Source organism: Zingiber officinale, chromosome 5A, assembly GCF_018446385.1.
Source record: "Zingiber officinale cultivar Zhangliang chromosome 5A, Zo_v1.1, whole genome shotgun sequence".
Taxonomy (NCBI): Eukaryota; Viridiplantae; Streptophyta; class Magnoliopsida; order Zingiberales; family Zingiberaceae; genus Zingiber; species Zingiber officinale.
The window spans coordinates 85600402-85613869 of NC_055994.1; the positions used below are offsets into that span (position 1 = coordinate 85600402).

The window sequence follows — 13468 nt, forward strand, 5'->3', positions numbered from 1 at the left end:
AATATTTTGAATAAGCGATGTTAAAAAATAATAATTTACTATTAAGATTCTCACGTATATTGCTCTTCAGTAAATATTCAGAGTTTTAAACGGGTGTCATAATGAAAATAAAAAACCTCTCTTACCCTTTCCATATATTTTTAAAAAATATAATAATTTAAAAATTAAATTCTGCGTATTATTAATAATTGGCAAACCAAATTTCCAGCCACCATATTCAATTAAATTGGAAAAGAAATATTGATTAAATAAATTTTAACTTGAGTCAACTTGTTGGAAGAAATGCGCCAAATGTCCAAAAATTTACCCAGTCATTTATTTTAATTCTTCCAAAAACAACTTAATAGCCTTATCCTTTTATGCATTATACACCGAAAATGTCTCTAATTTGCAATTCAAACCCCAGCGATATATACATAGCGATTAGTGACCACCTCGACCACCACTGATTAGTGATGGCGATGAAGCCCTGGTCCATGACTAACGTCTCTCTCCTTCTGCCCCTCCTCCTCCTCCTCCTCCCCCACCACCTCCGTCTCGCCTCCACCGCCGCAGACTCCGTGGAAGCCACCTGCAAGACCATCGCCCGCGACGACCCGAACGTCCACTACGCCTTCTGCGTCGAGGCACTGCGCAGGGACCCGGCGAGCGGCGCGGCTGACACCAAGGGGCTGGCGGTGATCGCCGCGAAGCTGTCGGAGAAAAACGCGACGAGCATGGTAGCAGCGGCCACGGCGCTGCTGGGGAAGGCGCGGCGGCCGCCGGAGCGGCGGAGCCTGGAGACGTGCGCGAGCGCGTACGGGGAGGCGGTGGAGGCGCTGGGGCTCTCGGTGGGGGCCATCGAGGAGGGGAGGCTGGACGACGCGATGACGTACCTGAGCGCGAGCATCGGCGCGGCGGATGTGTGCGCGCAGGCGTTCGAGGAGTTGCGGGTGGCGTGCCCGTTCCCGAAGCAGAACATGGCGGCGCAGCAGTTCTGCTACGTTGCTCTGTGCATCACCCATTTGCTGGGGTAGTTTGTTGTCGGGCTCAAGAACTTGGAGATGTTCAAATAAAATTAAGTATTATCAATATGTGAGATGAAAATAATAAAATTTATTTTTAAGTAGGAATTATGAAAGAAAAATATTAAAAAAAAATCCAACTCTTCCGATCCATTGATCTGATTCCCTAACTTCGAGGTTGAGATTAAATAAAGTTTTAGGTTCAAAGTGAAAAAAAATCGTAGATCTTTTCCGGAGAAGGGATCCTGAAGTAATTGGTGGTTTCGCCCTGTCTAAGCAGAGGAGGAGAAGAGTGCGACGGTATGACGACAGCAGCGCGGCCGACGTGGGCGCCGGCGAAGGGTGGGAACGAGCAGGGCGGCACCAGGATCTTTGGTCCTTCCCAGAAGTATTCCTCCCGCGATCTCGCCTCCCATACCACCCTAAAGCCAAGGTGAGACCTCCCTTCGCAAGCTCCAAAAAACCCTAACCGATTTGTCAATTCGATCGACTCGTGTGGGAGTTGAAGTTGTTAGTTTGCGATCAGAAGAAAATTGAAGATTGATTAAGATTTTTTTTGATGTATTATTTGTGGGCGGTTGTTAAATTAGCGATACATGTTGTTTTCTCCCTTATTTTGCCTATTGTCCTTGAGAGGAGAAAAAGAAAGTCTGGTATCAGGTACCTCGGATCCCTTGTAAAGCACTTATTTCTTTGTCCGAGAGCCCCTTTTCTTTTTTCAACTGGTTGTTCAATTGGATCAAAAATTGCAATTTTTTTTAATAAGAACTTGTAAAACTTAAGCCACATGGATTCTAAGAACCGTATAAGAATTTGCATATAGGAAATACAAGAACATATGAGCATGAATCTAGTTTCAACAATTAATCATGGCACAACAACATAAAGAATAACCAAAGACAAGAATCTGATTGAAGAGACATCCTTGTCTTTTGTGCCGTCCAGAAATAAACCCCGAGGAAGAAGACGAAGCGGCGCGGAAGCAAAAAGAAGATCTTCCAAGGGCTTAGGGTTGACGGTGTCGAAAAACTCTAGATCTAATAGGGAACCACGAGTTGTGTCAAGATAATGCCCTAAACCCTTGGAGACCAACCCTATATATAGTGGACATCTATTATCAACCCATAGATGATAATAACTGTGAGATTATATGTTCCATACATACAAGGTCTACATCTAACAACCGAAGCACAATAAGCCTAAGTTAAATCACTTTAATGGGTTTGGTTTGAACTCATATGCACAACTTACAATTAACCCCATCAATTAAAGATAATAACCAACAATCTCTCACTTGGACTACTTGTGAGTTATATATGAAATACAAGTAAAATTTTAGTTGATATCAAACTTTATGGGTACAGAATATTTCTGTAAATAATCTGGTCCATTAACTTCATTGGTATAGGACTAAAGAGGTCATAATTACTTTATATGATTGTAACAAGCCTCAACAGTAATCACAATACCAATATCATTAATGACATAGTTTAAGATTTAGATGTGTATAGTGAAAATTACATGCAGTACATGTCAATTTTCAACTGATCCTAAGTTGACCTTAAAAGAGGTCAGATCATATTTGCGAAATATTTTATATTAAACTGTAATAGCAAATCATGATCAACTTTATGATTTTAAAAGGAATCTGAATCATATTTACAAATACTAAATACTAAACAGCAGTAGTAAATGATGATATCATAGTCAGAGTATCAAACAAACATATAAATTCTCATTAATGTTTTGAATTTTGAGTACGTACAATAATCAAAACAAATGTTTATCTTTATTAATCAACATAGAGTAATAAAATAAATATAGACTCCTACTATATGAGTTCTTCTTTCATAAGAAGAACTCTCATATCCATAACATGTGCATGAAACACCTTAGGCACCAAGCCTTTGGTGAGTGGATCGGCCAACATGGAATCTGTGCTGATGTGCTCTATCATAATCTGACAACTCTGAACTCTTTCTTTAACCGCTAGAAACTTGATGTTGATGTATTTAAACTTCGATGAACTATGGTTATTTTTGGCATAAAGTTCTACGGTTTTATCATCACAGTAGATTCTCAGTGATCTGTCAATGCCATCAACGATTTGCAATGCTATGATGAAGTTTCGCAACCAAATCCCGTGATTGGATGCTTCATAGCATGCTACCAACTCTGCCTCCATAATAGAAGTGACTACTAGCGTTTGCTTGACGCTCTTCCAAGATATAGCCCCTTCAGCAAGCATGAAGATATAACCCGAAGTGGACCTCCTACTATCTAAGTATTCAGCAAAATCGGAGTCTGAATATCCAATCACCTCCGGGTAATCTGATCTCTGATTTATGAGCATATATTCTTTAGTTCTTTGCAAATACCGCATCACTCTCTTAACCGCTTTCTAGTATGACGGTCTTGGGTTACTATTATATCTGCCTAACATTCCCACTATAAATGCTATATCTGATTGAGTACAAACTTGTGCATACATGAGACTTCCCACTGCTGACGCATATGGGAATTGTTCCATCTCCTTTATTTCAAGTTCAAGCCGTGGACACTACTGCAGGCTGAACTTGTCACCTCTTAACACATGTGTGTCATCAGGTGTACAGTTCTGCAGACCATACCTTATAAACAACTTTTCAATATATGCTTGTTGTGAATGTCCAAGAATCCCTCTTGAACGATCATGATAGATCACTAAGATTTTTTATTTCAAAACTACTAGATAGAAATGACTTGGTTTCATGTAGCAAAATAAGTATAACAAACTTACTCCCACTGAACTTAACATATATGCACTGATCAATGGAGTTCTCCTTAAATCCAAATGAGGTAACCACTTGATCAAATTTTCGGTACCATTGATGGGACGTCTGTTTTAAATCATAAATGAATTTCTTTAATCTACATATTAGGTGTTTTGAGTCCTTAGACTCAAAGTTATCTGGTTGCACCATATATAAAGACTCCTCTATATCTCTATTGAGGAATACAATTTTTACGTCTATTTGATTTAGCTCCAAATTATAATGAGCTACAAGTGTCATGATTGCCCGAAGGGAGTATTTCATCGATATAGGTGAGAAAGTCTTCTTGTAATTAATGTCTTCTTTCTGAGTGAATCCCTTGGCAACAAGACGAGCCTTATATTTTTCGACATTGTCCCTTGAATCCCGCTTAGTTTTAAATATCCATTTACAACCAACGGACTTCTTACCTTCAGGTAATTCGATAAGTTCCCAAACATCATTGTCTGTCATAGACTTCAATTCTTCTTGCATGACGTTAATCTACCTTTCAAGGTTAGAGCATTGTTTGACTTCTTGGAATGATGTAGGATCACTTTCCAACCCTATGTCAAAATCATGTTCTTGGAGATAAACATAAACACGAGAATTAGTGGTTCTCCGTTCCCTTATGGATCGCCTTAAAGGCACTTGTGTTTGAGGTAGTTGAGATACTTGCTCATCAATATGAGGCAATACTTAAATTTCAGTGGCAGACTCCTCCAATTGCATTGGAGATGTCATGGGAATATCTTGGTTCACTACGCTCACTAGATGTGTGATATCCATAATGTGCGGTATGGTAACCACACCGCTACTGATTGCACTAGTAGTGACCACAGGAGGATCGTCAATGCTTTCCTCAAAAGATACTTCCTGATTTTATCACTCCCACTGGCCTCAACGAATTTGGTGTTTCCTGTTTTGAAGAAGGATCTTTTAGAGGGATTATAAAATTTATACCCCTTTGATTTCTTAGAGTAATCTACAAAATTACAGCTAACTGTTCTTGAGTCCAGTTTTCTTTTGTTAGGCCTATAAGACCTAGCTTCAGTTGGACACCCCCAGACGTGTAAATGCCTAATGCTAGGCTTCCTACTCGCCCACATCTTGAATAGGGTTTTAGTTACTTCCTTATTAGGAACTCTATTGAGTAGGTAAATTGCAGTCTTGAGTGCTTCACCCCACAAAGACTCTAGTAGAGAAGTGAAAGTCATCATACTTCTTGCCATGTCTTTTAGGGTACGATTGCGACGTTCAGCTACACCATTCTAACTGGGAATACCAAGCATGGTATACTAAGACACAATTCCACACTCAATACGTTGTTCACTTGATTCATTATATCGACTGTAATATTCACCTCCACGGTCGGATCGAATGACTTTAATTTTTTTATCTGGTTGGAGATCAACTTCGGCTTTGAAAATTTTAAATATGTTCAAAGATTGTGACTTCTCATGAATAAGGTACAGATAGCCAAATCTGGAATAGTCGTTTATGAAGCTAATAAACTATGTGTCCATTCCAAGATGCTTTAGGGAATGATCCGCAAATGTTCGTATGTATTAGCTCCAAAATGTCACTACAACGGGTAGCCTCCTTGTTTCTTTTGGTAGTGGTATTCCCCTTAACACACTCTATGCAAACATCAAAATATGACATGTCAAGGGAATCGAGAATTCCATGTGATATTAACCTTTCTAGGCGTTGTTTGGATATATGTCCCAAACGCATATGCCACAACATGGAAGAATTCTCGTCGGTCAATTTACGTTTCGTACCTATACTATGCATTATTACATTGTCAACCGTGTGTTCAATTTATAAAGTTTATCAACCAAAGAACTATTGTCAACCAACATTGAATTAAAGAAAATACTGAAAATTTCATTTCTAAATGAACAAGAATAACCTGATTTATCCAAATAAGAAATTGAAATTAAATTTTGTCAAAAAGACGGTACAATAAATATATTTTCTAAATTCAGAAAGACATTGATTCCTAAATAAAGTCTAAAAACACCAATCGACTCGACTTTAGTCTTCTTTCCATTTCCTATATAGATGTATCTTTCACCATCAAGCGAAAGTCGACTCCTGAGACAATCCTGCGTAGTGATCTTTATCTGAGTAGTAGCACCAGTATCTATCCACCAAGTGTCAGTGGATACAATAGCTAAATTGATTTCCAAACTAATAAAGTTGAGAAGTTTACCCTTCTTTGCATGTCAGTTGGTGTACTTGAGGTAGTCTTTCTTCGTATGATATTTCTTCTTGCAAAAGAAACTAGTGGGTTCCTTATCCTGCTTCTTGTGCTCCTTATGGCCATTGTCTTCAGAATTTGTAGTTTGTTTTTCTTTTTCTTTGTTATTGATCCTCTTTCGCTTCTTACTCACACTTTAAGAACCAGATGCTAAGTGAGCACTCTCAGATGTCTCAATCTTTAGTCTCCTCTCCTCTTGTACACATTGAGCAATGAGCTCATTCAATGTCCACTTTTCCTTTTGAGTATTATACGATATCTTAAAAGGAATAAACCGTGCAGGTAGAGACATCAAGATGAAATGTACTAATATACCCTCAGACATGTCGCTATATTGCACATCTCCATAATGTATTCCTTTATGTTTTCTTTATCATTGTACCGCATGGTTACCAACTTCGTAAGAAATGTGGTAGTCTCAACCTTTTCATTTGAGATGAATCAGTCTGCGAGTTGATCAAGGAAACTCTTAACATCTGCTCCCTTTGTTATTGAGTCCTTTATTGGTGCCAGTATGGAAAGTCTCATGATACTCAGACACATGCGATTTAATTTCTCCCACAACTGAAATTCAGCCTTCTGCTTTATAGTGCTAGCACTGGTCAGAGGTGCGGGGCGATCATTTCTTAATTCATAGTCTAAATCCATGCAGCCTAAGACTATAATCACATATTCTTTCCATTCAGTAAAATTCAAACCAGTTAATGTAGGATGTTATTAATACTAGCAGTTACAGATTGATTGAAATTAAAGCGAGAAATTTATTTGAGCTCACGATTTAATTAAAGTCAAGAACATATTACTAAATTATGCAAATAAAATAAAATTTTAAATGCACATAAATAGGCTCTTTATGAGATTCCAAGTACAACATGTGTCTTCCTTTGGACTAACACATTATTTGTTAACGATACTCTTTGATATAACTCAAACTTTAATTGGCCACACAATGTGCCTTCCTTTGGTCTGGCCCATTGTGTACATAATATGACATTTTTTATGAGTTATAAATTGGTCTATAGCTTATAACAACTTTAATCTGCCATGCAATATGTCTTCTTTTGAGCTGATATATCTTGTGCATGATTTGAACAAAATAAATTCTCATCTATAGTTGTAGGTTACCTTGAGCATATATCTGGTATAAAAATAATCTTCCTTTAGGCCGATTACTCGTAGTAGATATATATCTACCAATACAAAATGCACTAAACCTACCTAAGGTGTCTTCCTTTGAGCGACACATTAGTTCAACTTAGTAGCACGTTATGTAGATTGAGCCAAAAAAACCTAGGAATTTTATTCGAACAAAAATTACTTAATCAACCTTAACAACTCTAAATTAGGTTTTTTAATCGATTGATATCTTATGGTAATCAATTGGTATGATCCAATCGATTATCCCAATCAATCCGAAAGTCTACTGAATGTGAATACATGATTATATATAGAACCACCCTTGAGAAGCTAAAGCTTCCTTGAAATTCTATAATTGAATCATTATTGAATCAATTCAAGCAAATTCATGCAATACAATTAATCTATTCATGTAATGCAATTAATTGATTCATAACATCCGAATCGATTCACATGCCATGGCACTGTAGCACGCAAACAGAATGACATTTAATCGATTCACAAAATCCATGAATTGATTCACTTACCATTGCCACTGTAGCATGCAAGCACAATGACATTTAATCGATTCACAAAATCTATGATTCGATTCACATGCATGAATTGCCCCTGTTTCACGTAGGGAAGGCAATTTAATCGATTAAGGAATGTGTTTATTCGATTAAGTCCATTTTAATCGATTAAAACCATTCTTAATCGATTGAAAATTGATGCAGTCGCTAGTTCAAAGCAGTTAATCGATTGGACTAATCGATTGATTTCATCAATTGATTAAGCAGATCGATTCCAATCAATTTATCGCGATTTTAGCTGTTAATCGATTGTCCTAATCAATTAACTTCATCAATCGATCAAGTTGATCGATTCCAATTGATTTATCACGATTCTGAGCTGTCAATCGATTGACACAATCAATTGGTAGCATCAAATCTATTGGCCTAATCGATTAAAATCAATCTTGTATTCAATCACGTCGTCCTAATTGATTACCAAACCAACAGAATCAATTAGGACCAACTGATCGATTGAGTCAATCGATTCCAGATGATTCTGTTCGCTTGGTAGTCAATTGGCCGACCAAGCCAATCGATTAAGCTATCATGATTTGACCTAAAATTAGGTTAAACGCGACGGTTCTTTCCAAAAAGGGCAGCGGTTCACTGCTGTTCTTCGTGAAATACACAAACTACATGGAAGATGAAGCCTTTCCGAGGTTTTCTATACAAAAGATTTTGACGATCAAATACAATTTATACCAGTAACACCTAATCGAGCATAAAACTCAAAAGATCGACAAAAACTTTAATTTTAAACCATGAAATCGATGAAACAGAGCCATGACTCTGATATGAATTGTTAGAACTTGTAAAACCTAAGTTGCATGAATTCTAAGAATCATATAAAAATTCGCATATAGGAAATACAAGAACATATGAGCATGGATCTTGTTTCAACAATTAATCATGGCACAACAACATAAAGAATAACCAAAGACAAAGGAACCGGATTGAAGAGACATCCTTGTCTTTTGCGTCATCTAGAAATAAAACCCTGAGGAAGAAGAAGTGGCGCGGAAGCAAAAGGAAGGTCTTCCCAGGGACTTAGGGTTGACGACGCTGAAAAACTCTAGGTCTAGGGAACCACGAGTTGTGTCAAGATGATGTCCTAAATCCTTGGAGACTAACCCTATATATAGTGGACATCTATTTCAGGCCATAGATGATAATAGATGCAAAACTATAGGTTCTATACATACAAGGTCTACATCCAACAACCGAAACCCAATAAGCCTAAGTTAGATTACTTTAATGGGTTTGGTTTGTACTCATATGCACAACTTTCAATTAAGCTCACCAATTAGAGATAATAACCAACAGCCTGAAGGTAGATCTTGAACCACACATTCGTAGGAGCAAAAATGGAAAACACCTTTGGTTGCTAAATTGTAAATTACGAAAACTATATTGCATGCTACTGGTCTGTGGATGATTGATATTTGGGTGCAGGAAAGAAGGGCAGGATACCCAGGATGAATTGCAGAAGAGGAACCTCAGAGAGGAGCTGGAGGAGCGTGAGCGTAGGCACTTTGCTTCCAAGGATAAAACTTATGCAGGTGATTTTTGAAATCTCATCACTATATTATATGGCTAGTATGATATTCTGTTGTTTAAATAATCCTGTCATTGATAATTTTTGGAATATCAGCAAATGTTGTTTGTATAAATGATTATTACATGCAATCAATACACATTCGTTTTTTATAATTAGACATTCGGAGTTGCTGGGCCATTTTCTCTATGCATTTTTTAGTTTTCTAGTGCTGTAAAAATATCTGCTTGGATATTGCATCTTTGAACAATTTCATTTGACATTTTGTAGTCACTTTGTTGCTAGTGATGTAGCCTTGCATGAAACTCAATTATGATGATAAAATTTGTGCCATTCGTTGGGAAAAAACATAGCTTGATGCTGATGTGATCACTCTGTTGCTTCATTGAATTGTACATCTACCACTTTGTTTATGACAATCAATGTTCACCTGTATATTTGTCATTCGATGTTCACTTGCAACTTGCAGTTCATCTTGGCCTTTAAATTGCAATTTATATCTTTATTATCATTAGTTGTACTCTTTTCACATTGTTGGGATGTACACTTACACTCATTATTACTTGCAGAAGATAGAGATAGAAGAAAAGGGGGGCACCTACTCTTGGAAGGCATGTTACTTTGTTTTCAGTTTGTTATAATGTTAAATTCTCTTAATGTCGACTCAAAATTCTTTTCTGTGATGCATATTTTTTCCTCTTGTTTTGTTCATAGGAACAAGAAGAGAGGTTGAAGATAGGATTATTCCTAGGAGTATTGATGCTGATGACTCTGATGGGGATGTCAAAGATCATGATGATGAAAGGTAACTCTATTTTATTTTTAATTGCACATGTATTCTTAATGCCTGAAATGTCTATGGATTTGCAGGTTCTAAAATCTTGGCATAAACTTCCCACTTTGAATTTTGAAATTTTTAGATCAGGGCTTTCTGATAGCAGTAGCAGTATATGCACATGTTCTCTAATTATTACTTACTATGTAGAAACAAAGCTCATGGAGTCATGTATTGCTTGGCTCAAAGATGCTATTATTCTGCTTTAAATTACGTTAAATTCATTCACTTTAGCTAGCAACATTCTGGATGTTTGATGTGTATGACAGTTGTCATATTAGTTCAATCTAGATTGTCGGGAGTTAACTCCCATAAGATTTTTCTGTCTTCTCATTTCTGTTCCTGTTCTTATTTTCCAAATACTCTCAAACAACTAAAAAATTTATGCTCACATGAAGCATTAGGATGAGAGCACTGCTGCTTATGTTCTGTGTTGTTCTTTCTTTTCCTTCGGTTCAAGTCCTAAGGAAAATTTTCTATTTCTTTTTTCTTTGTTTTTAGAAAGTAAAATCTAAAAGCTAAAAAATGATGGAAGACAAATGTTTAGCATAGATTTTTTTGTCATTTTTAAATTTATTAGTGGTGAATGGCCTGTTGAACATTTATCTTTTTGCTTTAAAAAAAATCAATGGTTTTCTTGTTTTTCTAAAAATAAAAATTTTCAGAACTAAGTGTTTGAAGACAAAGAGTGTTGTTTGTAACTTTTTGGTGTGAAAATCACATCTCACGTACATGAAAACATTTATGATTAAATCATTAGTTTGGTTGCCCCACCTTATATAGTATGACAATACAAGTCTCACTGGCTGTCATATTCAAAACTTTGAACATTCATCTGAAATATTTGCCTACTCTAATTCTGCTTAGGAAAAAGTACATAAACTAAGGATGAACAACACATAAAATTTTCTTGAAGTAGTCCTAGCCAGAACTTTATGTGTATCTTTTGTCAACTAATCTTGTTTTATCATGATCAATATGACCATTTTAAAGATACTTAAATTCCCCAGATATAGGACGTAGATCAGTAGGACAAGCACTCTACCATGTTTCTCGTGGTAGAAGAGCAGATATGGTAGCTTGTTTGTCCTACTGGTTTACTAATTTTGCTTTTCTTATTATTTTTTCTTTCTCCAAGAAGCTCATTGTAAAATATTCATTTGGTCCACTCTGGACAAAAATCAACCCTCATTCCAATTTAAAAATGTAAAATCTTGTTGGTGATAGTGATGATGACGATGATGATGAAGATGATACTGAAGCTTTGTTGGCTGAACTTGAAAGGATAAAGAAAGAACGCGCTGAAGAAAAACTCCGTAAGGTCTGTGCTAGTCACTATTCAGGGGTTTTGTCTCTTTTATTTTCTCGGGGGTTTCCGTTTTGTATGATTAGCTTGTTTGACATTATTATTTGACTTATTTACAGAAAATGCTAGGTGATTTTGTGTTAATTGAACATGAACCTGGTTCTTTATAGCACACTCGGGTTTTATCCTGAAATCATAGTATCATATACATATGATGTCTTATGTTAAAACAGTGAACTGGTTTACCATTTGTGTTAATTTAACTGTTTCTTCGTATGTGTTTGGTGATGAGTCAGAAATTTGGAATATTAGATGTTGGAGTTTAGCATCACCTAACCTCCTTTTCTGTTCTTCAGTGCATCACTAGCTGTGCTGTTTGCTTATAATTTTATTTTATAAGTGATCATAACTTGGAAAGAAAATGATTGGGCATCTTTTTTTCATAAGATGTATTACAGTAATTTTGAGTATTGGCAAATAATTCCTGGGTGTAGGTTGCGTCTGCATATTGTTGTCCACATAAACAAAGTTACTTTCCTAATTGTAGTTGAAGCAACTATATTTCCAGCTTCTTTCAACCCAACCATTTAGGTAGATTTTGGTTCATTGTTTTTAAATTTGCAGAATTTTTCAAAATCTTGCATTTCTGAACCTTTGGTATGGGAATTTATGGGATTCTAATTTTCTAATGAGGAGATTTAGGTAGCAATAACAAACCCCCATCAAGGTAAGTGCTGACTTTTTTAAGAATCCCGTCAGATGAGATTTTCCTGTGTACACTATTACTCTTTCCCTTCATAGTTTTATATCCCATTATTTTTAATTATTATTTTTTTATGATTATATTAACCATTTTAAATATAATTTCTGATATAGTAGAATGACTTAAATTGAGCAGAAAATGACTAGTTGTGATTCTGTAATTTACCTATCTACTTAAGCATTTTTAAATTTTCTGAGATGTAAGTTGTTTATGTATATTATTTTCCTTTATTATTATTCTTTACCATTCACACATTGGTTTTTGCATATAGATCGCGTGTGAAGAATACTTATTATTTGTTTCATTCTGATCCATTTCTTTGCTCATCTTATCTAACACATTTGCTTGTAATCTGACATATTAAAGATTATAATCTTTTCTTCTCATATCAAAGTTTACCAATCATCATTTACTAACATATTCTCATTGTCACATCTGCGAACGATTTCTTAACTTCATAGAGAATTTTTCTTGAGAATAATTTTTTGAAGATTAGTATCTCCTGAAATATGAACTTTGTACTGCAGCTTTTGCAAATAAATGGTGCATGAGAATCACAGATTATTTATGTCATTGCCACCCATATCTTCAATTTCTTCTCTTACCTTTTAGCATATTTTCTTCCGATGTGACAGGAACAACAACAGCAGGAAGAAGAGCTCAAGGCAAAAGAAGCCGAGTTAATGCGAGGGAATCCATTAATCAATATCAACAATTCAACTTCTTTCAACGTCAAGAGAAGGTTCACACTGTTTCTTTGCATCTTCATAATTATGAAAAAACTATCTCCGAAATATTGAGACTTTATTCGATGCTCCAGGTGGGACGATGATGTTGTTTTCAAAAATCAGTCTCGTGGTGAAACTAAAGCTCCTAAGCGTTTTATCAATGATACTATCAGAAATGACTTCCATCGCAAGTTTTTGCACAAGTACATGAAATGATTCTGTCAGTGTTCAGTTCATATCTGTTTGGAATTTCTCATCTCAAGTCGGTAAGCTGTATCATACCCATTGCTAAAATCCGTGTCTAGTGGGTTCTCAACTTGATTATGACATCCTTCTTAGCTTGGAGAACAAAGTATTGGTGTGATTTCCCCTTTGATTGTGCTTTCGTCTAGACCATATTTACTTGAGAAGAAACATGGTGGTGTATCATATTGTTGTGGTTTGTTTGATCTCTCTTTTCAACCATTGATCATGAAATGAAGCGGCATCTCTTCTACTAAACTGAGTGAGATAAAATTATGTTATTCT

At 36.1% G+C, this 13468-nt stretch overlaps 2 protein-coding genes across 3 annotated transcripts; both read left to right on the top strand.

Moving 5' to 3' along the window:
- Positions 1 to 455: 455 nt before the first annotated feature.
- LOC121979735 (putative invertase inhibitor) lies at positions 456 to 1016 on the top strand. Its single transcript, XM_042531721.1, has one exon. The coding sequence runs from the start codon at positions 456 to 458 to the stop codon at positions 1014 to 1016; it is 561 nt and encodes a 186-aa protein (XP_042387655.1).
- Positions 1017 to 1212: 196 nt separating this feature from the next.
- On the top strand, positions 1213 to 13369 carry LOC121980826 (protein CWC15 homolog A-like). Of its 2 annotated transcripts, none has more exons than XM_042533057.1 (7): positions 1213 to 1437; positions 9206 to 9312; positions 9881 to 9919; positions 10023 to 10113; positions 11371 to 11464; positions 12848 to 12954; positions 13033 to 13369. In XM_042533057.1, the coding sequence occupies exons 1-7, from the start codon at positions 1307 to 1309 to the stop codon at positions 13154 to 13156; spliced, it is 693 nt and encodes a 230-aa protein (XP_042388991.1). In that variant the 5' UTR covers positions 1213 to 1306; the 3' UTR covers positions 13157 to 13369. The 2 variants fall into 2 exon arrangements, with proteins under 2 accessions (XP_042388991.1, XP_042388989.1); XM_042533055.1 differs by having other exon boundaries at positions 1214 to 1437; positions 9878 to 9919.
- The last annotated feature ends 99 nt before the right edge of the window (positions 13370 to 13468 follow it).